Genomic DNA, 27,304 nt, shown 5'->3' with positions numbered 1-27,304 from the left:
CCTCTGAATATCTTGTTACCCAAACCATGAAAGTCCAGGTGCACAGCTAGAAAATATATTTGCATGCTATCAGCATGTACCAGAGTGGTTACAGGTGCCACCTGGGTTCGAATCCCCGTTCTCGCTGCTGTACCTTCGATCGAGGAACTTACCCTGGGCTGACAGAGTACAAAATAGCCAGCTGTAAAAACAAGTAAGTGTTTTTACTAAGAGTAGCTTAGTAGACAAAACTAATGCAGAAAGTTGCCTTCACGCAAACAACAGTTAGATAAACAACAGTTAAAAAGCAGGATTAACCTATCTTACCGTTCAGTGGCCAGCCGAAGATTAACGATCTCTCATTTGTTTTGGTACAACAAAGCTGATGATTCACTAGCAGGAATTCTGAGCGTACAGATAATAGGTAACCGGAGAAGCTGGCTCACAGCACTCATGAGCTGCGAGAGACTCCTGTGCGTTACTGTCGTTGTTGCCATGCTATTTTTAGTGATAAAGCACTACAGGTGGTGCATGAGGCTGATGTGAGCAGTTGGGACGTTGAAGCTTCCAGAAGGCTCAAGCACATGAAGTGACCTCAGCCATCTGGCTCAGCTGCAGGAACGGGGTGGCGAGAGAACGGACAGACGTGGCTGGAATGCGAGGAGCATGGACGAGGCTCCGCTCAGGACCCCAAAATGACCGTCAGGGACTTGTTTCCTTGCTCCGGCTGCAAACTGCTCCGAATGCCTGGGTGATGCTGACTGTTCCTGGATCCTGGTCCTCAACAGCCATTAACATTTACCACAAAGCCTTCGAAGTCCACCCATCCGTACACAACGGACTCTCGGGTTTGACTGCAGGGTTTCGGTGAACCATAACACATCCCTGACCACGTCCGCCCTTGTTTGCTGTGCAATGAATTCCACACTTGCTCTCTCCCTTTTTAAATGTCATGGGAGTTAATGTTTTTCACAGCTGGGTATCCCTGCCCTACTTTTTCTAAAACTAATCGATTGTGAAATTAAATAAGCATGCAGGCATGTTGCACCAGGTCCAGATATAGAAAACCGTGCAGAACAATTTCCTTCAGGGCTGTTAAAGCTACAATGATACCATTACGTTTAAATATTCATATGTACATGCAAATATGCAGATATTCTGTCCTGTCAGATATTAAAACATTACAGTGTTTGACGCTCACTTGGATTGTCCGGTTCAGACTTTTCTTAACGGAAATGCCGACTTTGATTAATTGTCTGTGAGCTTGCGGGTGTGACCTTACTGAAGCTTACACTGTGATCACACCTGTGGATATAGATACTCTGGGGCGGCCCAGTAAGGTTGAAGGATGTTTCCCACCACATCTAGCAGTGCAGTAACACATACGTTCAATAACAGTTTGTCTTACTCACAAATAAAAGACATTAAGAGCATAGTGCTGTAACCCCACCAATCTCCATTGTGGAGATCTCGGACCGCTGCTGGGGGCTAGAACATGGCCTCCTCGAGGAGCATCCACAGCAGGTGACCTCTTTTAGTGGGGCACACACACGTACCATGGTGCACGACTGGGTGACCCAGTAAGATGTGCTTGACTTGCCAAAACGTTCCCATCTATCTCTACTCGTTTCTCTGCACTGGCTTCCTATAGCTGCCTGGATCAAATTTAAGAGCATGGTTATTGCCAACAAATGCATCAATAGAACTGCTCCTAGCGATGTACAAGATTTGATCAACCACTACACCTCAACCACATCACTTCGCTCATCTCTCTTCTGCCCGCTTGGTGGCCCGATACACTAAAGGTAAAGCACGGAGATTCTCGGTTCTGATTCCATTGTGGTGGAACGGCCTTTCCCTCTCACTCAGAACTGCTGAAACTCTGTCTACATCCAAGAAGGGTCTGAAAACTCACCTCTTCCAGACTCACTTCGCCCATGATCGATTAAGCTCATGTAAGATGTAAATTTTCATGCACCGTAACCTTATGGTCATGCCCAAATTTGCCTTTACACATCTGCTACTCCTGTAGCGCACGTAAATATTTGTTCATTTCAAAAAAAAAAAAAAATGCAATACAATTCAGTTTATTTTTATAGAGCGCTGTTCTCACACAGTGACACAGAGCGCTTTAACACAGGCCAGAAAAACAAATGTCAGATAATAATCAAAGAAGACAGTTGACTAATGAATATCATAATATAGTACTTTTATAGAGCTATAAGTATGCCTACTGGCCACGGAGGAAAGGAACAAAAACTCCCAACTGAAATTCGAGGGATAAAAAACCTCTGGGGGTTCAAGGGCCAGTGGTTGCCCACCCCTCCTGGGCATTCTAGATTAAGTAACAATTCTAAGCCGATTAGCAAGCAATAATGATATCGTTTCTATATGGTATCTTGAATCCCCAGCTCAGCATGGTACGTCTCGCCCATTATGGCAGTGATGTAGGAAGGTGATCATGATTCGTCCATTCTGAGTTTTATGCAGCTACTCGTGTGATGAACATTGGTGCATATAGTGGAAAGAAACAAACTTTACTTCAGGATCACATGTCTGCAACTGTCTCTCTCCTAATGTAATGCACAAATTGTATTCTCTGATGTACGTTGCTTTGGAGAAAAGCATCTGCTTTAATAAATGTGAATGTGTGGATGTAAATATAAGGGCCTGGATGTGGAAAACATGGGCTCCCCTCTCCAGTCTCTCCACCCAGTCAAGCAGAGCGAAGGCAAACCAGCGCCAGCACAAACAGCTGGAGCTTCAACTTCACCTAATTTACAACAGCAGCGAAGAAGAGTGGAGAGAGACCCTTCGAAGAATGATCCGACATGGATCACGTTACCTCCTACCGTGAGGTTGGGTGGCCGTGAGATACACCCACCGCAGAATGAAAGAACAGCACTGAGCCTGGGGGGAGTAAGATACGTTGAACACGACCAATGCTCTTTTGCTGAGCAGCATCTCTCTGTCTGCTACAGAAATCTCCATCAAATAGCTTAATATCGCCAAAATACAGTATGCCATAAAGTGGTCAGAATGTCAGCTATAAGTTCACTGTCTGCCCCCCAAGCTTGCATAACACCAGCAGCTTTGTTAATTCTGTACGCAGAACATGCAGAATTATGAACCCTGATCACCTTAAAGGAAGATCTAACAATAGAAATAAACACGTTTTAAGTTGAGTTACAAAGAAAAATGGCAACTCGCCCCTCAGTTAAAAGTGTGTGTGTGTGTTTCATGTTCATTCCTGTGTTAAGTGACGCTCATTGAGAAAACTGTGCTGCTTTCAGAGAGCCTCACCTCCCAGGGTTTGGGATGGACTAAATGAGGAGAACAAGCGGGTTCAAGGGAGGGCAGCCAGCGTGTCCACTCTCCACTGACAAGAAGAGTGGCTGACAGAGCCAGCGGTGGGAATTCACGCTTGTGTGGTCCAGAAGTTTCCCAAACACTAAACTTTTCTAAGGGCTCCTTGCAGCTCATACCATCACTACATTATGAAGCTTGAAGCCATGCTGGAATCAATAAAAGACCAACGGTGTCATTTCACACAGACCTACATTGAACAATGTGAACAATGAATAAATGAGTATGCACATCTGTCAAAACATATTGGAGAACAGAATAACTACGGTTTAATATTAGTGCTTCCATCTTAAAGCATGGTTAATGTGAGCAAACAGTAATTAAACGGGTGAGTGCTTACAGTATTGCAGACTGGGGACCTGTGGCAAAAGACAGGCCTGCTGTCACACGTCACACTTATATTTACATTTATTCATTAAGCAAACACTTGTCTCCAAAGTGATGTACGATTCAGAGTAAACAAAAGTGCGCTTTTGCACTTTTTTAGGCACATGATTATTAAAGCATACGTTCTTTGTTTGATTTTTCCATTGTGGTAGTGCACATTACTCCAGCAGCTGCCTACAGAAACGAGATCCCAAAAGCAATTATATAACAGCGGTACCAGATGATTTTCTATTCATTTACAAAGTCATCAGAAGATCGGGAGAGAAATTCACCTTAAAGAGATTCTTCCTCAATGCTGGCAGGGTTTCAGCAGTTCTGAGGGAGAGAGCAAGTTTGTTCCACCACATTGAGGCCAAAGTTGACACAGGTCACATCCGACAGTATTCCTGGTCAACTGCAAAAAGGCCTTACCTTTAGGGTCCTACAGTCATTCTCACTCTCAGACTGCTGAGATCAATGGCGTTCAGTGATTAGCAGAATACTTGAATAGTGACCGGCCACAGATGACACGCTACTGAGACACACCAGTGTAGGATGAGATACTGCACTCTTCGCTTTGGCTCACAGACGGATGCTCTGCTGTTGTGGCTTCTCTGTGCTGAGTCATGCGAAAGCAACGCCACATTAACACCGTTCCCAAGGGGTCAGACATAAATACACTGCAGGCTTCAACGGCCCTCATCTTAGTCTGACGGCACAAATGAGAACACCAGCCACCAGAGTTCCTCCATGCTGGAGCGATACCTCTCCGAAATTACTTTTTAAAAAAAAAAAAAAAAAGTGAGCAGAACACCCACGCAAACTGACCACAAAAGGTCCATTTTGCAATGCTGCAATTCACCTATTAATAAAAACCTATTAACAAGCAAAACAGGGAGGAAAGCTCAAGACTGGATCTGTGCAACTGTCACTGTGGGACCAAAAAAAGAACAAACCAACCAACCATCGGTGCATTTTCCTCTCAGGGACCAATAGGAATGGTGCACACGATTTTAACAAGAATAAAAGGATGCAAAGATCATCTTCCCAGCCTATCGCATGTACTCTGAATAACCTATATCTGTGGAACATTTTTAATTACAAAGTTCAAAACTTGCACATACCACCTTATCAAGCAGGGTATTCAATACTGTAAACAAAATTAATGACCTTCAGGATGTGGGAGCAAAAACACGTTGTGCTGAACTGACATACCGTTGAGAGGTGTCCTAGAGTATCCTGCCGCAAGAGTCGCGTCCAGAAGGTGCAGCTGTAGACAATTCCCTGTAAAACAACACAAAGTGAAAGATGCAGTCGGGCTCCAATAAGAGCAGCATAAACGACTGTGGACGCTTAAATCTTCTCCAAAACCGGCTCGATGGTGCTTTTCTACTCTTCTCTGTACTTCTTTTCAGAGTCCAAGAAACAGCAATACCCGGAAATCTTATTTTAAGAAGCTGCCTCTCTCAAGGCCTTTCCCAGGAAAAGCTGACAAACCCAGATGAATAACAGAGGAGCCCAGCTTGTGCGTGAGGGTTCCGAAAGTGATGCGCACACACACTCTAGTCCTGGAGGATGGGGCCCACTTTAAGATGCCTGAACAATCCCGTGCTCCATTTTCCTCGTTCATGGTGTTAATGGTACAGTGAGAGACGGATTCCCACACAAGTAAATGTCGAGTGAAGGGACAGTGGAAAGAAACCAAAAGACGAAGCTACTTACATTTCTTCATTTAGTTGACGCTTTTCTCCAAAGCGACTTACGGTACCACCAAAAGGTATCTCACAAAAATACATACAATTATTTACCTATTTATACAGCTGGGTCACTTTACTACAGCAATTTAGGGTAAGTACCTTGCTCGCGGGTACTACAGCCGGAGGTAGGAACCGAAGCTGCGACCTTTGGGTCCAAAGGCAGCGGCTCTAAATGCTACACTACCAGCACGATTACGCAGATTCCAGCTGTGATTCAACGTGGTAGCTCTTGTTGAGGATGCAAAACTAAGACAGACAACCTGAGCATCTGACATCTATATGCAGAGGCAGATGAGCCGTGAGGAGATCCGCAACATTGCGCACTAGCCCGGCCCACCCAGCAGAGCCCCGCCCCCTTCCCTCTCGGCCACACCCCTCCACGCCCCTCCCTGCCCTTCGGTTACCACAACAGCTGTGGCTCTCTGAGAGAAGACGACCAGCATATGATCCCAGTAACCATGGAAAGGGATTTACACCAACATCCCCTAAACCGGGTGGCTGCGGCTGCCTCCCCCCGACGACGGATTATGACAGAATGTGTCTGTCGTATGGATGAGCGTGAATGGGCACTGAAAGGAGAAACTGCAAGTTTCTTCCCCCCCCCCCCCCCCACATAATGTCTACGATACCGTTACTCATCCAAGGAGGCAAAAGATATGCCCAGGTTTTTTCGAAGCGTGAGAATGACATTCCATTGTATTGCTTTCTGGACTTTTTCGAGTAACGCTTCAAAGCCTTTATTTTCAGATTCATTTGTCCTCAGGTTTTCTCCAGCAAGCAAACACGTCTTAAAAAGAAAGGAGGAAAAGACAAAAGTGACAGCTATTGAACATCAGCGACTGGAGTGCTCCGACACACACGGCCGCAGACTTTGTGGAATCGGCTCAACCGGCCCAAAATCCCTCGGAGCCGAGCGGAGCCTCAGCTTTTCAAGTCATATTAACGGCGGTTGTTAAGACCTCAGTTAAAAACAGCACAGAAATGAGGACAAATCAGGCCACCTGACAAGCACCCTCTCCAGCTTTAGACAATGAAGATTAAAAGAGTTAGTATGTAAACTGTTAGTTCATTCATCAAGTCCACAGTAACAGTTCAGCACTACCTGCTCCAGAAGTTCAGGCCACGCCGGACTCATAAACCTCTCTGCGTCACATAAACAGCTCCGTGTCACATAAACAGTTCCCGTATCAGCAGTTTAATAACCCTCAGGGATAAAACCGAGGCTGAAGGGCACCTGAGCACAAAAACACAGTAACTATCGTGACATGACCTCACACTTGACAGAGGACGCGAAGCCACGATTACACATCATCTACATGCTGTAAATGAGCCATTCATAGGGTACGTCTGTGCTATGAGGCTACCTTGCTGTACCAGAACGCCCACAGTCCTTCTGTTGAAGTCATACGATAAGGAGCACATCCCCTCAACTGTGCTTGCCAGGAAAAAGCAGGTAAGGTCATGACCTGTACAACGGCGATGGTGTCCTCAGTGAACAGGTGTTCACAGCATTTATTGAAATCCCCAATTCAATCTCAGTTACATATTATGGTTGCGGAAAAATATACCCAGAACAAATGATGAGAATTTACTTCCTGTTTAATAAATACAAGAGTTTTTCCAATGTTGCCGCATGGACTAATGTACAGTGTTCTATAGGTGTAGAGCGCAGTCTGATGACTGTATAATACACCTGTTGCTTGAGTCCTCTTTTCCAAATTCAGCCCATGCGTTGAGCCACCTGAAGACAGCACGCAACTGGTAGCACGACACGATGATGCAACGATGAGTTAAAGGTTCCCTCCTGTCGCTTACCAGACCCTCGATCACAAAGAGCGGAGAACTTGATTTATTCATACAGTCCGGCGCAGGAGCAGTTCAGCATGGCGTCTTTCCCGAAGGTACAATCACGTTTTTACCGGCCTGCAGGGGAGGTATCAGCAGTTTGAAAGCACCCAGGTTTGTTTCAGTTTGAACCCCACACTGGACTTTGTGATCTAGGCTGCTGTGTCACAGGGTGCATCACGTGCGCTGCTCCGGGGGACCGCTGAGTCACCGAGGGCTGCGGGAGCGAAGGACGGCAACACGTTATTTCACACGACAACAAGAAAACACGCTTTCAAACCGATCCCCGCCCCCCACCCTACACCGTTCACTGCGGTAATGATGAGAGAGAAACAAAAAGATTTCGTATCATTATAGACTAAACTCCTCTAGCCAGAGTAAGCGGCATCTTCCCATAAACAAAAACAAGTAAAATATTACCCTTTCTAAGGAAAGTAAGAATAAATTGCACCTTATGCTGTCCGGTACATTTGTTTATTTGACATCCAAAGACACCGGGGGATTCCCGAGTCTCTGAATTTCATATTGTCAAAGCAGAGCGAAGAACCCTGCCATACACACGGCGATACACGCGATGTGGGAGATGTGTACGTTCCTGTTAATGACCGCTTCAACGAGCAGCGGAAATCCTCTTTACCCCATACAGTTTATTTATCTTTACAATTTTGCCCTCGTACGAGAACGACGAGTCCTCTCAATATCGACGATGGTACTGAGCGCTTTATTGGAACCCTCTCTCTGCACACTTTCATAGCTCTCAGTGTGATATTTATTTATTCCTGCTACTCGAGTGTCTCCTCTCAATACTTTTCTGTACATGTGCTGCTGAAGCCTTGTGCAATTGACAGTGGGATCAAGCAAATTTTCATCTGCCTACCAATAGAAATATTTTAACCTTTAGATCATTCAACACAATTTATTAATCAGGTTTTTACTGTAAAATGTTTAACTGCAGTACAGCAAGCGTACGGCCAGTACGGTACAGGTAGCCCGTCAGTCGCTCCCGGACAGCATCACGGGTCTGGCTTTGCTCAAGCTCTGCCTCCCTGGACACAGCCGCCTTCATTCACAAAACATCCTGTGGCGGGGCGCACCTTCCTCTTTTGCGCCTGGAAGCCTGGAAATACGAATGGCTTCTCCCAGGGCCTCAGCAGGACCATTCGCGGTTCCACCGGACCAGTCTGGGTTCTGCTCGGGACACGACGCTGTCAGTGTATATATATCAAGATATTTCTGTGTTATACTGGTACGCCACAAAGGATTCCTAGCGAACAGGAATGAAAGGGAAACATCAGATCGACTCCCCTCCGTGCCTCTTGGAGCGCTGCCCCACACCCACTGATGTATGAAAAGGGCAATTTAATTTATAGCTGGAAAATATGGTAAACAATTGCCGGAAGAGGTGGTTTAGATAAGCGAAACTCCCTCACCCTGTTTACAACCAGCAGGCAGCCATTCACACCGCGGGCTCCGACGCAGTTCGTACTACCCTTGAGTGGGAAGAGGCTAGATCAACACCTACAGGCCCCCGGAACTTGAGGTGGAGTTATGGGAACGCGCCCCTCCTCGGTAGTCACCCAATGGGTCACTTTACAACCCCGCTGATGTGTTTCCTGTGCACTTTGTCCACACTGCATTCTTGTTGTGTCACAGTCAACACCAGGAGTATCACCAGTCTCAACGTTCTACTGGGAAGCCCCCATATCTACTAGGGGAAGACCTTAGTGGGCTTTGAACCTGGAAAACAACGCAAGACAACAGTCCACGACACAAGGGCACTTCTCTTACTGCAGGGATCTACTGGCTCAGCAGGTGGTGCAGCACTTAGTCTGAGCAGTTACTCTGCTCAAAGTCCTCAGTTCAGAATCTGGTAAGCTGAGCAGCTGTCACGGTGATGAAAGTAACAAGACACTGTCTGAGCACACCACATGGGTTTTGCAAGAAGACTTCCTAATGCTGCTGGAACCTCAGGGACTACGAGGTACAGAGGTCCTCTGCTGACCCTATGTGACCCCAAGGGCTCACCTTCCAGCTTCCGGCTGTGGTCCCGCATCGTGAACGAGTGAAACCTTACCCTGACTCCACGTACAACAGGGTACAATCTTCAAATAAGAAAAGCCCAGAAAACAAAGATGAGTCAGGGAAAAGCGACTGACGTGGACATGCCCAGGGGAACCCTCAGTAGGTGCTGATCTGATGTCCATTAAGTCCAACAGATACACAGACGAGCAATAGAGGGAAGCCATCCCAGCGGAGACATGCGGAGAGACGCGTGGAAAGATGTGCCCCCGAGCAGCCCTACCAAAGGATGCCGTCCCAGACAGCCGACTGCAGACCAACAAACAAACTGCAGTGTTTTATTTTCCGAGTCCTTATTGTGCAGAAGGATGCCGCATCAGCACCGCTCATTGTTTTTCACATCCCGCCTTGCATTGCGCCCTCCCATTCTGCCTTTTAAAAGCTGTTTGTTTGGTAAGCCCTGCGAGTTTTGGATCACCCATCCCCCAGTATTTTGGGAGCGCTGGCCGCGAGTTGCCGTCACGGCTGTCGGAGGGAGCGTTGGGAGTACTATATGCAGCGTGTGTCTTTTCAGTGCGCTGTTGCCTACGGCACTGTGGCTATAACAACAAGAGAGGAGCAACAAACTCATGAACACATGGTGACATGGAGACTGCGCTGTAAAATGACAGGCTGCTGTCCAGAATGAATACTGGCACACACACACACACACACACACACACACACACACACACACACACACACACACACAGAGAGAGAGAGCTGAGCCGAGCCAAGCTCACAAACCTTCAGTTACCTCACCCATGTGTTTATTCCCCAAAGCAGACAAAGGGGGAACCTGGCTGGTAGGAACGCAATGCAGATGCCCCTTAGTGGCCACATGTGACCCCATGTCCATCAGATCCATGCAGAGGGATCCACCCAGGGATCGAGCTGAATCAGCTAGCCAGGCCTGTGTGAAAACAACAAATATCTGCTGGCTCAGAGTTGTCTGGGGAGAGTGGGAAGCAGCCAGGACACCAACAGAGACCCAAATCTGGACTGGGGGAGGGGAAAGGGCAGAACACGGGGCAATACCTGTAAGAGCAGCTTCTTGCTCTGCTACTGGTCTCAGACGTCCATCATCCCTCAGGAGCAGCGACATCGCTCTGTCCTCTCTTTACGGGACTCATCGCAAGGATGTTCCTCATGTCACAGTCCCCCGCAAGCATCGGCAGTGATGTTCATCTTCAGATGAACAGAAAGCACAGCCCGCTAGTGTAACCAGGCTCCTGTGAACCCTTGACAACACCGGGGTTTCCCTTACCATGCTGACACAGTCTCCACCGTGCCTTTTAGCAGCTCCTGAAGGTGCCAATATAAACGGTAGAAGTTCTACACTGACAAAACGGTCAATATTCTACTCTTGGGCCAATTAGGAGTGAAGACATTAAAAGGAACTGTTTACTGAAAGGTTTTTGACAATAGTGGAGTAGGTATAATCACCATATCTTCACCGATTACATACCGTATGTATATATTGCTACCCATACACCTACTGAGTGTCTGCTCATGTTGTATAGCAGGAAGTTATTGCTCTGAAATACTACGGCAGAAAACAATAAAGTAACATATATTATGTGAACAGTTGAAGAATTGTATGACCCGGCTACCTTAAACAGTGACCCCCCCCAATACACTCCGCAATATGCTGGTGTTACTCTGGTGTTGTCCCACCTGTTACCTGGCAGTGCCTGTACACACCCCCCTCACCTCTTTGCAGAAAACATGACTCATCACTTATGGCCACGCGACAGACAATGTGGAAGGGAAACACTGAACACCACAAAGTGCTGCAGATCTTTTATTTGTTCTTATTATTCATTTACCTCACACCTTTGTCCAAGGCGAATTAGAAAGTTAGGCTTTAACTGTAAGATACTTACAAACAATTACACACTTAAAACAGCTGGGGATTTTTTACTGGATCAAATGGAATGGGATTCGAACCTGTAACCTGTCAATGGAAAGGCACCGCCTAGATCATCCCTACACCCGAAACGCCATGAGCACTTGGCATGCGGGGGGGGGGGGGATCCTAAAGCCCATGTTATGGGTTAGCAATCTCGAGCTGCCATCTCGGCTCAAGACGGAAGGACGGGGAGGGCGGGGGTCTGACCACACGCTGTGGAATGCAAATATTTTTCCCTCAAATTAATCTTCTGTGTAGAATGTGCAGAGAATCCCCTCTTTTCATTTAACAGGCCAGAAAAGGGATTTCGTTCCTCTACTCTATTATGGAGACACCAGCACACTACAATGGGCTGTGTGTGAATGTGAGAAATGGCTGGATCAAAAACGGTGTGTGTGTGTGTGTGTGGAGGGGGGGGGGGATTAAAGACAGGCTAAAAGTTAATTATTGGAAAACCCTGGCAGTGAATTCCTTGACAAAACTAACAGTTGTTAAACGAACACCTCTTTTGTGCGCTTCAATCTAGTTCTCACGTAAAGCAGTAACATCAGGAATGAATAATATCCTACTTTTGTCTGCTTTCTTCTCGGGGAAAGTCATTTGAGCAAAACAAATGCCTTCACTGCAAAAAAAAAAAAAAAAAAAAAAAAAGGCTCGTCACCAACAGAGCAGTTTCTCATTCCATACAGTTTTTGATTCTTCTCATGAACAATTTACCTTAGCAATGACGAAAATGCTTAAAAAAAAAACACGGCTGAGATCAGATCGAGCGGGAAGTCTTGCAGGAACGCAATGGTGCTAAACGCGTCCGCTGTCAGAGGATCGGAGCCTTTCGAACACGGCATGAGGCACGACGCTGGAAAAGAACTAAACACAGCGGGCAGTTGATGAAAGGCACTGGCTTCCATTTACCATACACTGTGTGTACGGTGCACCCTACCTCACCCTACCTCACAGCATGCTTCCAGGATAGGTGCTGGACCACAGCAAGCATGCACTGGAGAAGGGGTCACTGACAGCTGATGGACGGACGGACAGATGCTGTTGGACAGACGGGTGTATAGTATAATACTAGTACAGACTGAATAGGTGGGCAGCAAGCTCTCTTTGCACCCCCACGGGTCAAGGAATTTCTATGGAATTTGTACACTTTTTACCGTGCGCCACAATACTACCACTGCTGTGTTACCTTCTGCATATTTCCGCCCCGTTTGTGTTTTCTGCACTATTCTTGTTAAGCCCTCCGAGGCACCCTGTCGGGAGGGACGCGATACGGAAATAAAATTAACTCAGCGCATGCACCTGAGACAGGAGAAATTCACCAGGTAAGAAGTGTGTTTCATGTCGCCTGAGCCGTTAGAAGAACAAACAGGTCAGCGAAGGGTGCGTCCGAGTGCCTTGCGAGGCCCGTGTTTACATAAGGGTCCGTGTGCCTTCGAATGACGTCTCGTATCGCAAGATGTCAACAGAACGCACCCCGTCTCCTCCTTGACTCGGAAATGTAATTCCGCTCACGCGCTGCGCTGTCCGTCATCGCTCTGACATGGGTCGCACCCGTGCGCAGATCACATTACGTTTACGTTCATTCCTGTAGCTCACACTTTTCTCCAAAGTGACTTCCAGCATGAAGATGCTTAATTATTTTCCCCATTTACACAGCTGGGTAACTTTACTGGAGCAAGTGAGGGCAAGTACCTTGCTCAAGGGTACTAGAGCCGGAGGTGGGATTCTAACCTGTTCTTGAGATCCAAAGGCAGCAGCTCTAACGACGACACTAAGAGGCGCCCTAACAGATTCTCCTTTCATGACAGCCAGGATAAAAACGGGGGACTCACTCAAGAAGGCTCTCCGTGGAAAGGGCTATGACCCGATGTCGAGCTCCATGCTGCAACCGAAGGCTCCATAGAGGACAAGAGTGCAGAGGCAGGTTGGCCTTGCAATTAACCCTTTCAACTCCCTAGATCTGACCCGATCGATCTCCATACAGCGCATGGCCACAGAGGGCACGCGCTTCCGACGAGTATCGTGAATCGCCCTCACAAACGCGCATCAATTACATCCACTGACTGCGTGGTAACGGCTCCTGCTGAAGACTAACTGGCTGTAATTAGGAATCAATTAGCGAGCGTTTAATCGGCTCGAACCCAGCTGGCGCAGAGACGAGCTGCTGGCAGATGCCGCGGTGACAAGGACCCGATGCTGACGTTACGCTTTCAGATGGGACATGAGATGCACTTCAACGTTTTGCTCAGAACATTGACATTTTACCGAGAATACAGTCAGAGCCACATTCACTGTTTCCAGCATGAGCTCGCTCTCTCTCTCTCTCTCTCTCACACACACACACACACACACACACACACACACACACACACACACACACACACACACACACACACACGTTACTCATGGCTAACAAATCTCCTAAGAGGACATTATGCCACTATAAGTCCTGGCACTTTCGACACCAAACACACCCCACTTGTTCCACGTACAGTTGTCGCGCACACGTAGACGTGACGGGACAAAGCGCAGGAGCCATAGCGAAACGACAGTGGCGGCTCTGCACGCAGTCTAACGTGAAGGGTAGGCCAGAGAGCGACCGCAGCGACTGCTCCCCCGGGTGACATTTCACACACCGGCACTTCAGCTTACACCGTAAAAACGGAAAAAGACGATTAAAAAAAAAAACACCGAGCACCGCTGCTCAACCAAGAAACCTGCAAAGCTTAATGGGGCATGGACAATCACCCAGGGCACTGCAATTATTTCCTCATATTTTGGCATCTCTGCCTCGTTATGGAATTAACCAGTTTAATGTACATTTAACGTACATCGACTCATTTCACTGACGCTTTTCTCTAAAGTGACACACAATTATTTACTTATTTTCACAGATGGGTAATTTTACCGGAGCAACTACGGGTAAGTACCTTGCTCAAGGGTACTACAGCCAGAGCTGGGATTTGAACCTGCAACCTTTGGGTCTGAACCACTACGCTACCAGCTGCACAAGCTGTTCTCGGGCCACTATGTGGTGGTCCGTCACTTGTCACAATGGGGATGGACGCATCAGGCATGTCCTCCGTGGTCAACAGATGATTTTAATCTCAGTCCAGGGAATAAAACGGCACCTTGCATGCGCGACACCTCCCGACACGAACCCTCTCCTATGGACAGGGTGGCGTCCGGTGGCCGTCCTGCCGAACCTGCGCTCCTCTCCGTTGTGGTTTTCCGTGCGTACTGCCATACACACACCGATCACCGTTTACTCCTTTTCCGTGCCCCCTCCCCCCAGCCTCCTGCTGGGTCACACTCCTTTTGTCTGCCACCTCTCTCTGACCGAGAGCTGCGCGGCAGCCCAGCGCCAAGCTGCCACGCGACCCCATGAGACCCCCCCTCACTGAAACCTGCCTCCTTGAAAGAGTCAAAACTGAATTACTCATCGATTGCCGCACATCGTCAGGTTTGTACGCTGACCCACTCGCAATCGTTTACCCACTCACATACAGCTAGGTTATTTTTACTGGAGTAATTAAAGGTAAATACCTTGCTCCAGGGTTCTACTGCAGGGGGTGAGACTCGAACCGGGGACCTTCGGGGTGCATTGCCTGCTGTTAACCGTATGGTCCGAATGCCTTTCTTATCCTGGAGACATCACCCCCCCACCTTTCAGCACCCACTCATCTTTCCTACAACGAGCAAATCCTTGTCGAGTTTCTCCCCACGCTGCTCTCCATTTACCCAGTTTTACCTCATTCCCTCTATGTAAAGCGTTCTGTGCACAACACATGCAGCAACACTTGTTTCTTCTGTTTGGTTCGTTTCAATGATGCTGCCACAGACTCAGCCTCTGGATCGTCACGGAAACACAAAGACAGTAATCCTTGTAATTGTCATGCAGGGCAGCTCAAACAAAGAGGAATTCGGCCTTAAATCCAAGCAGACTAAACAGTCCCCGTTCGAACCCGAGCATTCGAGGATGCGCAAAAAGTCGCACGGGCAACAATGTTTCGCTTTTCCCCATTCGTTCATTCATTATCGAGCAAAAACGGAGAGACGATTCCAGTTTTTCGGGGGCTCCACTTCGTTCACGAAGCGAACGCGACACAGAAAAGAGCACGGGGATGCAGCTCCGCATCCAAGCGTCCACATGGTCACTTTCAAAATTTTTTTGACACATTTCATTTGTTTCACACGTTCCCTGGAGCCACTGATGTGGACACGAGGATGTCGTCTCACAGAAGTTCCACATACTCAGTCACACCGGGAAAGCAATCATGATTTTTGCACTCTATAGGTGGCGAGAGTGTGTGTGTGTGTGTGTGTGTGTGTGTGTGTAGGACGGATGGGGTAGCTGACACCTCTCAGGGTCAGAGGGTAATCTGTGTCTGCCGCGATGGGTGTCGTTCACAAGCCTGATGGCCTGTGGGTAAAAACTGTTTTTCAGCCTTAAGGTTCTGGCTTTAACACTCCTGTAGCGTCTGCTGGATGGTAACGGTGTGAAGAGGCTGTGCTGGGGATGACCGTTGTCCTTGATGATGTTAATGGCTCTCCTGATGGTTCTGGCCTGGTATAGGCTCTCCAGTAACGGTAAGGACGTTCCGGTGATGGTTTGAGCAGCTTTCGCCACTCGCCGTAGCGCCTTACGACAACATCTACACCTCCAGGTGCCACAGCCACACCTCCCCAGTAAGGAGAATCTTCACTTTCAGATGAGGTGTGAGCACACCAGCACTGACCAGTAGTGACCAGCACTGACCAACAGTGACAAACAATGACCAGCACTGAAAAACAGTGAAGAGTACTGACCAACAGCGACCAGCAAGAACCAACAGTGACCAACACAGTGTATAAGCAATCACCACTGACCAACATGGACTAGTACTGACCAGCACTGACCAATAGGGACTAGTACTGACCGGCAGTGACCAGCAGCAACCAGCACTGACCAACAGGGACTAATACTGACCAGTAATGACTAATACTGACCAACACAGTGACAAGTAGACACCAGCACCGACTAATAGTGACTAGTACTGACTAATAGGAACTAGAATTGACCAGCAGTGACCAACAGTAACTAGCACTGACCAGCACTGACCAATGACTAGTACTGACCAGCAGTGACCAGCAGCAACCAGCACTGACCAATAGGAACTAGAGCTGACCAGCAGTGACCAGTGTCAGTGACTATGATGATGATCCCGCGCGCAGAGACAGTGTGTGAGTTGACAGTGACGAGACCACCAGCAGCAGCAGCAGCAGCGGCACGTCAGGCGTGATGTCGCTGTGACTCTGTCTGTGCTGCTCCAGACAGTGCAGCCCGCGCACCTGTAGAGCGTGCCCGGGAGAGGAAGGGCGCACAGCAGACACCCCTCCGCGGGAGACCACCTCTGACACGAGCGCGCTTCCCCCCGACAGCCGCCGTTTTACTCACCGAGTCCCGGACGCTCTCTCCTCCAGAGCGCTCCACTGTTTCGACGCTTCCGTTGCTAGCGCCGCCGCCGTTCACGTCTCCAACCAGCCACGAGCATGCGCTTCCAGGGAAATGCGCGTGCGCGCTACTCGGGTGACCTCACCGTCGCCCCAAGTGTGCGCGTATGCGTGCGGGGCTAGACGTCTCGAGCGGCTCGAGCGCGACCTTGTGGTCCCGGTACCGCCATTCCGCGCTGGGATGCGAGACTTCAGTTTGATCGGCTGAAGCGCTTCGTTCTTTCGCTTCACTCGAGTTTGTCATTGAAAAAAGCAGAACAAGCTTTTAGCTAACATATAACAGCTCGACAAGAATATTGTCGGACATAACTTATATATATTTCTGTCAGAAACGTGTAAATTGTTAACCTGTTGCGCTGTGACGAGAATTCAGTCGTGTCAGAAAGCGAAATAGTATACCAGTCTTTGAATAGTTTTTTAAGTAACATTGTCTTTTTGAAAAATACCATTCTCCTTCTGGCTTCGTTTTATTTCCAATATTTTACCTTACACGGTAGTTTACTACACACACAGTCAGTGTCACTAAACTGTCTTCACAACTTAAAAAGTAAATATTATTTATTCACAATTGAATTGAAACGGCTTCGAATACTTATATTAGAAATCACCTGAGACACCTACCTACTTCACCCCTCATATTTTTGATGGTTTAACTGAGTTTTTTCAGCAATTTAAAATGGAGGACAATGAGATAAAACACTTGTGAGAATCTCGTGATTTATTTTGCACTCATTCAAGTGATAAGAAACGAGCCAATACTTAAAGGTTCACCTTTCAACACAAGTCTCTACAGGTACGTACAATCACAAATCTTTTTCACAAAGTGCCTTTCTGAAAAATAACTATAAAAATAAAGGAACATGAACAAATTGCAGCAATTAAAAATGTTTCTTTTTTAATTTTCAGCACCAATCAAAACACTTTTTATGCTCATGCAAGTTTTTGCTATGCTATCGTGACAACAGTCGTGACTAAGAAATGGACACAGGAATTTTCATGTCCCAATGAACAAACCATCAAAAAATTTAACGATGCATGATAAATATAAAGACTGAGGTGAGATGCCAAAAGTAAAACTAAAAAAAAAAAAAAAGTGTTTTCCTCATAGTGAAACCATGCAGCTCAATCAGCATAATGCTTCTTAACAGTCTCCCAGACAGATGGAAACATCTGGAAGAAACCCCTTCCACCCGAAACAGTGGCATTCACTCAACCATCTTCTCCAAGTACAACTTCATTAAAGCACACAGTCATAAAATCATAATCCATAACACTTTAAATAACATTGTACTGCTGAAACAATGAAATTTAACAACTTTGAATGTGAACAGCATTGTCTCAAAATATGTAAGTTACTGCTTTTGGTGACAGCCACATCATGTTAGAGATACAACGGAAAGGATACAATTGAGCAAAGGTTGCCAAGAAACTCATAATTTGATTCCAAATAATATGCTGCAGCATTCAGTGGAAGAAAGTTGTTTTATTTAACAATACTACCGGTGCCATCAGATCAGTAAAATCCCCTTCTCTGATAGCCCTTTCAGTTACTGTCTCGATGCAAGTGAAGGTTTTTCTGCTTACACTGTGGTGCACAGTCACATTTGGCCAACACTGGGAAACAAAGTCCAGGTTTCAAGAAAAAAATTGCTTTCCACTCTTATTTTCAGATGGAGCATGCTAGCAACTGAGTGAGGTACTGTGATTTGATAAATTTAAGACCTTATCTGTCACATAGCCATGAATGCTGTGTAGATCCGTTGTTTTGGTCGGTGATCAGATGATCTGCATCTTGAAATTACATCTCATTTCAGCGCTTGGATGACAGGCTAAACCAAGTACACAATGTCAGGTCTGACTGAATGTCCCAAGGCCATTAGACAGCAGTAAGTATAGAAAGTTTTGAAACAGCTGTGTTTTACATGCTATTGAAAGGTGCTATGATATAGTGTTAACTCGTCTTTAAAAGTAAGATGGATTTGAGTCTGTCACGAAATATGTCTTAGTACTGTGTAAAGTACAGGGTTCAAAGAAGCCTGTAGTAATTTCAAAATGAACTGATCACCCTCAGAATTATGTTGAAAATATTCATGTTTAAGTTTCTATTAGTAGGGTAGTAACACATGCATCAGTCACCTTTTACTTTGGTGGCATTTGGTGGACAACTTGGCGCTTCAAAAGTTGCACACAGAGCCTTACAATAAAGTTTTCAATCTTCTTTATGAGGAAAAATAATATTTCCATCTGTGCCCATTCCTCAAATCACTTAAATGACTTGTGTTTCTTCAGCTGCAGGAAACAAAAAAGTGAAGCCTGACCATCCTGAGTTTAGATGCAACTAAAAGTTCAGTAATCAGTAGAATAGGTACAAATATAACTTGTACAAAACAAATACCGTTGGACAAATAAACACAAAAAATTAAATTAAGACATTTAAAATATTTTTCCCACAAACCAATACAAAATACAGAGTTCTCTGCTGACTTTTTGCGGAAAATAAATGTTAAATGTGTTTAAATTAGAGCAGCGGAAAGCACGCAGGTTATATGCAGCAAAGGCCCACAATATTTCCCAGTTTACAGAGGGCTGGATGTTCAAAGCACCAAATTCCCCACCCAAATAACACATGTGACACACTGTATTTTGTGAAAACTACTAGAAATTAGTTAAACTCATTTCTGAGGATTCACATTAGAAGGAAAGGACAGTTCCAAGGCTAAGGAAAGCCCTTCTGTAAACATGACTAGTAACAAAACTTGAAAACTGTGTACATCATAATTTTTTTAACCATGTATAGATACTGACTTGCTTTGAGCTTTTAAAAGATCGTTTATTCCTTGGTAGTCACCATGTAAAGAACATCTTGTTTTAAGAATTTGTAGACGTGACATGTAGCAATTTCAGTTCTCATATTAATTCTAACAAGCACAGTGATTTAATTCTTTTTTTTTTTTTTTTAAATGACAACACTTTCTCCAGATCAAATAAAATGCAATGTCTTAAAATGAGGAGCAGCGGACAAATACTAACCTTTCACCCCATTTGTCCTTAAACACAGAAATGTGTCGAAGCATATGGATTTCATCACCACATTTGGGCTTCAGTAAAAAGGAGCACAAAAGATATGACATAATTACGCTTGTTTCATTACACTGTAAGTGCTACAAGGAGTACATGTAGTAAAATCGTTAAGTGGTATTCAGCATAACTACAGAACCAACCATACTGAAGAACAGGAACCAGCAGCTCTATGTAGCTGCTTAATGGTCACATCAAAACAAAGGGTCTGACTGAGGGTCTGAGGGTCGACCTCTTGTATATTCCTTGGCTGACACTCCTCACTGATTACATAAATAGAACTTGGAAGTTTCACTTTTTCATACATACCCAAGAAGACGCCATAACATAAAGCACATTGCATCATTACTACTCTACATCTACAGCACTATGCATTTGTTCTGCTCCTAGTATTGGTAAATTACCTCAGTCAACACTGACTTTGCAACCCAGCAAGAAACTGAACTGGTTTTATCATTGGAAAGTATTCAACAAATTTACTCTGTTGTTGAGCATTCATTTTAAAAAAATCACTAACCACACTTACTGGTAGGTACAACTTTCAGAGTTTTAAAAATTGCTCAATGTTTTTTCCTTGGTAAAATTTTCTTGACAAACCTAGAAAAATCTGGAATTTATTCTGCATAAATATACATGCAAAATTAATGTCAAACTTTTCTAGGCTTACAAGTGCTGTCCTTTATTACCTCTATTATCTGCTGTCAGTTGAGATTCCAGCACCCAAAACTAAAGTGAACATTGACTATCGGTGCATTATCCATTATTAAAATGTGTTTTATACATCACAGCACTTGCTATATCAAAATCAGTGCAGTTCTCTTGGTTGGTCATTAATTTACTGAAGACAGATGTGTTTGTGTTGTGGCATAGTAGCTGTTTTGAACTCCAGGTGGTGTTCGGTCCTATTGCTGCGGTTTCCATGGTTACCAGATGCCACTGGACCTGCCACCTGGGGGAGCCAGAATCCTGGCAGAAGACCTCTTTGGAATATGGTCATCTATCTGGGAACCTAACACAGAAGAAGCAAAAAAGATTACTAAGACATGTAAGACCACAAATACCCTCTATCATGTTCATCTGAGGGATTAGCAAAGTTTCAGATATACTAGATTTAGAGTTACTAAGCAGGTTCTTTGTTTTTTCATGAAAAGATAAGTATCAATTAAGCGCATAATATTTTCGACTATGCCCTGACATTATTACTTGCAGTCATAGTCAAATATCACATGTTCACAAAGGTCACAGATAGACCTTTGATTCCTCCATTTATAAAGTTAATTACAGGAGAACCCCTTTCCCAGAAAATAAACTAACCAACAATCTTCAGGTTACATGTCCTTAACCACAATGCCACCTGCTTGGCCTGCCACCATTTCAGTGTCATTTTAAACATGCAAGTACCACATGTTGGGTGTGTTTACCAGACAGACTGAAGCTGGACTCATGCAGGTCCCTCATGCCCCCATGTCGTGTGCAGGGCCGGGTGGGTGTCACTCCATCAGGGGGTCCAGACTCCTTCTTCCCAGAGTTATGCACCATGGCAACATCACCACTGTAGGGGGCCCGCTCAACACCCTTCAGAGCTTGGCACTGCCAGGTCACACACAAACACACAAATAATTAACATCTGTGAGCTGTATACTGCTCTGGGGAAAAAGAGCAAAAAGCACCTGCCAAATGCATAAACATAAACTTTAAATCCCAGCTCAGCAAACTGTGGGCAAATGCAGACTAACCTCTTGCATGCTGATGTGTATTAAATTATCATCAAAAGAAGAGTTCAGATGCTTAACTGGTTGGAATAGTTGTAAAAACAGGTTGCATTTTGAGTACTCTGTTTTATTTTGTTTATTTTTTTATTCTTTTCTTAAATTTAAATCTGTTTTAATCTATTTCCTGGTGTTCATTTGAATTTTCCAGCTGGGGAAAAGTAAAGTATATGTTTTCCCTGTAATGTGCAAATTTATAGGAGAAGATGTGCTGTCAGACAACAGGCATGGAGCTGGAGAGTTGTATGACAGGGCCTGAGGGCTTAGAGTGAGAGTGTTGCGCTTCGTCGAACCTTTTCCCTCTGGACCATCTTCTTGTAAAGGAAGTCAGGGAAAGTCCTGAGAGGGTAGAATTTTCCAGAGCCTTCAGCGCACATAAAGACGCCATTTTCGCAAACCACGCGGCCACGGCTGATGGTGACCAGAGGAACCCCGTGGCAGCGCAGGTTCTCGTACAGATTGATGTCCCCTCCCTGCTGCTGGGTGCTCACTGAGATGGTCCTGCACCCAGAAACACATGGTCATTGGCACACACAAACACACACACACACACACACACACATTTTCAGAACCGCTTGTCCCTTACGGGGTCACGGGGAACCGGCGCCTACCCGGCAACACAGGGCGTAAGGCCGGAGGGGGAAGGGGACACACCCAGGACGGGACGCCAGTCCGCCGCAAGGCACCCCAAGCGGGACTTGAACCCCAGACCCACCGGAGAGCAGGACTGCGGTCCAACCCACTGCGCCACCGCACCCCCTCACACACACACACAGTCATTGGAATTCTTTCACATCACCTAACATATCAGGACAACTTCTGAGTAAGCTATAATTATTATTAATTTAACTGCTGCTTTTCTTGAAAGCTACTTACAAGTTCGGTGTTACGTTACGTTGTTATGTTAGGTGTATATACTAAACTACTTACAGTTATTTACCCATTTACACAGCTGGGTAATTTTTACTGAAGCTATTTTGAGTAGTTACCTTTCAGTTTAGTAACAGCACGTCTGGGGATTTACAATTAGATTTACATTTACTTATTTAGCGGACACTTTTTTCCAAAGCGACTTCCAATGAACTCTATGTAGTGTTATCAGCCCACACACCTTATTCACCAAGGTGACTTACACTGCTAGATACACTACTTACAATGGGTCACTCATCCATACATCAGTGGAACACTCATTTCACTTTGGAGAGGAGTCTGCTAAATGAATAAACGTAAATGTAATAAAAACAAATAAGATCAATAGGGAAATCATTGTAAAAAATAAAATACCCATTGTAGAAGTAAATTGCCCAAGTTAAGAGCAAAAATGCTGTTGCACTGACTAACAGCTAAAGCGGCTGTTAGAAAGAAGGGTATGCAGTATATTTTCCTAAGTCGCAGCAATGTTTTGTTGTACAGGACACTCTTATATGTATGCTGAGTGTCCTATCACAATAGCAACAATTTAAATTTGCTTTAAGCACTCATACATACACTCACTTGCACTCTAAAAACGATATGGGAACATTAACTAGGAACTTTAGAGTTGGGGTCTTTCAGTGTCAACAGTGCTCGCTTGAGAAGGGTCCACTGGCCTCTTGGGCTTTACTGACCTGGTCGCATCTGGATCCCACACCACAACATCAGCATCGGCTCCAGGGATTATCCTGCCCTTTCTCGGGTACAGGTTGTAGATCTTGGCAGCATTGGAGCTCGTCACTGCCACAAACCGGTTCTCATCCATCTTTCCTCCAACCTCGAAGGGGTGAGACGGACAAACGGTTTCAGAGTAGGGTGCATGACACGATGGATCGCAGTCCCGATGACACCAGGCCGCACGGCTCCACTCACCACGCCTCTCTCCCAGATGACACTCATGCGGTCCTGCACTCCAGGAACACCATGGGGGATCTTAGTAAAGTCCTCCTTGCCCATAGCCTTCTGCTTGGTGGTGAAGGGACGATGGTCCGAGGCCACAACATTGAGCGAGTCGCTGGAAATCACCAAAAACAGAAGTAAGAAAGAGCTCACCAGAAAGCTTGATTCCTCTTCCTTTGCAGAATTCCCAGTCAGGACACCAGCCTACATCAACTACACAGCTGTGGACTTCACATACGGCTCAGATAAAAGTTTTACAGTCAATAGAACACGGACGTCTCCTGAGCATCTTGAGGTGAACTTTAAAAAACAAGTATTGATCTGAATTATAAGAATGTCTCATTGCTTCTTTGTGGCCTGCTGACCTCTTGCAAGTGGAGAATGACAACTGTATTTACTTATTAGTCTATTATTATTGCATCAGTCCACATATCAGCACCCCAGGACTGTCTGCAAAAACCACTGTTGTTTGATGAACAGACAGAGGGCGCTTACTTTCCCAGCAGGCTCATCAGGTAGTTGGGCGTGTTGGGGTCCAGGCGCAGGGGAGGAACAGTGACATACGCTGCGGCGTGTGACCAGTCCTGATGGTAGTAGTGCAGACCGTTGAGGACTGCATGGGCTGTGGTTGTCTCCGCATGCACCACTTTACCTGTGTTTGCAAAGTATGAGATTTTATTAGACCATCAGTTGGTAAATAAGTGGAGACTGAGCACAGGAGACAAAAAACAAGCAAGGGACATGGAGAGCGCTCACCCTGCATCTTGGCTGCAGCAATAACATCCCCTGCAGACATGCTGGACACGTTGACCAGGTAGATGGGGCAATGAGCCTAGATTTGAAGGAGAAGACCTTCCTTAAATTCATAGTCCCAAAGTGACGGATATACAGAAAGCACAAATACAGGAAACAGGACACACACACACATACACTATGGCCTTACTCACTCTGTTGGCGATGGTGATGGCTCGATGCGTGGCCTCTGCTTCCAGCTGTAGATGAACATTAAAGATTGTAATGGTGAGCAAAGACCTCAGACTACTGGATTTGTTTGACAATGAGCATCCAGACCACAAGCTAAAGGCCTGGTCAGCGGTGGTGGGGGAGGCGTTGAAAAGAGTATGCTGTGTGGAAGAGTATGGACCTCCAAGGCACAAAAACCTTCCAGCTTGTGTAAATGAACCCTCCAACTGACACCCCTATTGGTTGTACATTCAACACAAGTGCCTTTACTGGGTCATCTCAGACACTCTGAGATGCTGCAAACAGACATATGGAGCTGAAAAGGAGAACAGGCCACTCACTTCCTCTGGCCTGCTGATCTCAATGCCTTCTGGCCCACTTATGCCCAGATCCAGAGCCTCCTTTGCACCCTATGACACACATCACACATGGGAAATGTCCCCTTGTTAGCAAGATATATTACCTTTAAAAATAATAAAGAAAATACAATAAATTTACATTTTGTACGCAAAGTGCATATAGCCTTGTACAGTAAAAATACCCACGTACAAAAAAAATACTCAATTGTATAAATGAATCAGTAGTGAAAGCTGCTTTAAATAAGTTCAGGTCCCTTCTACAATGAGTGCAATCCATTCTTGAAGTAAATTAATCATCAAAAAGATCTCTTCATCACTACTAATTTAAATGGGAAAAATAAATATTTACCCTCACATAACAGGTCCTGTACAATAAAAAAATTGCTGTGGTGGAAAATACCCTGTTTTCATACAACTGGCTAACAGCTTCACTATAGTGGCATTTTTGCTTGTTGTGCAGTCATTTTTCTTCAAGAAATATGCTTTGCACAATCCTAAAAAGGACCCCACAAGCAGTACAACCACACACACACACACACACACACACACACACACACACACACACACACACACACACAAGACTTCAACCCTATACTGATGATTCCTATATGGGAGACAACACAAGCCCCAACCCCAGTTATAGATTCAGAGGAATCATTCATTAGAACAGCAACAAGGGAAACATGGAATAAACAATCAAGGGAACACTTAAGAAAATGAAAGCACATTATAAACTCATTTATTTTTGTCTATTATTGCTACACCTGGAACTTTTACAGAACCTTCCAGAAGTACAACAAATCTAACTGAAAGTGGCCGTAACACTCATGTTGCGTGTGCCTGTGATCTAGGTGGCATTGCACCTGACCCCCAGCCTTTATCTTGCAAGTGGTGAGTCCATCACATGAAAAGCAGCCTGGTACAATGTCAACATCTGAGGTGCTGAAGGAGGTGCTGAAGAAGGAGCCGAGTCTTCGGAAAATGCCCCAGTCTACCAATTAACTTTGGGTAATGACCGAAAGACTAAGGCTACAGATACCAGCGAGTAAAATGAGGCTTCTCTGCAGGATCTCTGGACTCACTCTCCATGAAACGGTGAGAGCTTGGTGATCCAGGAGAACCTTGGAGTAGAGTTGCAGCTTCTTTGAATCAACAAGAGTTTGGTGAGATGGCTTGGGCATGTGGTACAAAAACCCCCTGGTCAGCTCTGAGTGGAGATACACTGCACTGTTCTACCAGGACCAGACCCCAGGAAGACCCATGCAAGAGGCTGTGACATTGTAGTCTGTTCTCTGAATGTTAGGGTACAAATAACATTTACTCATAAGGGTGAATTCTTGTACTGCGAGTGAAGCCTGTAATAATAAAATCAGTACAACCAGCTGGATAGATACACGGCATAGATGAGATCTGAAAGACGTAACAGGTCCTTGAATATATTATAGATATATATAACATGCTTGTTTTATAATCATGAAATGCTGAGCAACCTTGAACCCAGACAGCAGTGTTGGATGGGTGGAGCTGGTGGACATCAACACTGCCAGCAGAGGGCCTTCAATGGGGCTACGGTGTAGCCTCGCTGACATTGTTCTGTGCTGTTTATAGAAGTGAAATGAGGTGATCGAGCAAACCTTGAGGACAACACGAAGAAATGACAATCAACAGATCCCGCGAGTGCTCGACAAACAAGACGCACGACAGCTGTAGACGCCGACTGACTTCAGCACAGGCAGGGCATGAACTCACTCAGGCACAGGCAACACTTAGGAGGCACTTCATCCAAAAATGTCAAACATGGATTACAACCTTCACCCATTTATGCAGATATTTTCACTGAATCTATTTATCCCAAGTATCTTCCTCAAAGGAACAACAACATGGCTCGGCTGGGGACGTGAACCTACATCCTCACAGTCACAGGTGCGATACCTTAACTAAGTTAAATTATAGCATAACAGAATACAGTTATAGTTTGTTATGCTATTATTAAAGCATATAGATTCATATATATATATAATAATATACATATTATTATACACACACACACATTTTCTGAACAGCTTGTCCCATTCAGGGTCGCGGGGAGCCAGAGCCTAACCTGGCAACACAAGGCGTAAGGCTGGAGGGGGAGGGGACACATCCAGGACGGAACGCCAGTCCGTCGCAAGGCACCCCAAGCGGGACTTGAACCCCAGACCCACCAAAGAGCAGGACCCGGTCCAACCCACTGCGCCACCACACCCCCCTTAATTAAAGATATTAATACAGAAATATATATAAAGCTACACAAACTATAGTAAAGCAGAACATAGGGTATGAAGACAGGTTTGGAACATATGAATATTGCAGATGTTCATGGAATGGACCACTCAGTGTCAATTAAGGAGGAGTCTAAGACAATATATTTTCAGTCATTTTAAATTGGTCTTAATAATATGTATATTATTACAATGTACATTAAATGATGTTTAATCTGGCTCA

At 45.5% G+C, this 27,304-nt stretch overlaps 2 protein-coding genes across 4 annotated transcripts in view; both read right to left on the bottom strand.

Annotated features, from left to right (window-relative positions):
• mapre3b (microtubule-associated protein, RP/EB family, member 3b) overlaps positions 1-16,815 on the bottom strand; it is a 31,687-nt gene extending 14,872 nt beyond the window's left edge. The window contains exons 1-2 of one of the 3 annotated variants that reach the window (XM_018743494.2): positions 16,724-16,815; positions 4,927-4,995 (exon numbers count right to left, since the gene is read on the bottom strand). The gene's annotated coding sequence lies outside the window, so the exon portion shown is untranslated. Of the gene's footprint in view, positions 1-4,926; positions 4,996-6,570; positions 6,589-7,283; positions 7,569-16,723 lie in introns of those variants that run through there. The other 2 variants (XM_018743495.2, XM_018743496.2) reach the window with 2 other exon arrangements.
• A 694-nt stretch (positions 16,816-17,509) lies between these two features.
• Positions 17,510-27,304, bottom strand: part of dpysl5b (dihydropyrimidinase like 5b) — a 41,393-nt gene continuing 31,598 nt past the window's right edge. The window contains exons 5-15 of the mRNA XM_018743831.1: positions 24,803-24,871; positions 24,446-24,490; positions 24,255-24,330; positions 23,994-24,150; positions 23,472-23,613; positions 23,234-23,376; positions 21,920-22,127; positions 21,279-21,447; positions 20,785-20,866; positions 19,810-19,877; positions 17,510-19,068 (exon numbers count right to left, since the gene is read on the bottom strand). Of these exons, the coding sequence (XP_018599347.1) occupies positions 19,046-19,068; positions 19,810-19,877; positions 20,785-20,866; positions 21,279-21,447; positions 21,920-22,127; positions 23,234-23,376; positions 23,472-23,613; positions 23,994-24,150; positions 24,255-24,330; positions 24,446-24,490; positions 24,803-24,871 (1,182 nt within the window). The 3' untranslated portion in view covers positions 17,510-19,045. The remainder of the gene's footprint in view (positions 19,069-19,809; positions 19,878-20,784; positions 20,867-21,278; positions 21,448-21,919; positions 22,128-23,233; positions 23,377-23,471; positions 23,614-23,993; positions 24,151-24,254; positions 24,331-24,445; positions 24,491-24,802; positions 24,872-27,304) is intronic.

Source organism: Scleropages formosus, chromosome 1 (genome assembly GCF_900964775.1).
Source record: "Scleropages formosus chromosome 1, fSclFor1.1, whole genome shotgun sequence".
In the NCBI taxonomy this organism is placed as follows: Eukaryota; Metazoa; Chordata; class Actinopteri; order Osteoglossiformes; family Osteoglossidae; genus Scleropages; species Scleropages formosus.
This window is presented reverse-complemented; position numbering and strand designations above follow the sequence as displayed.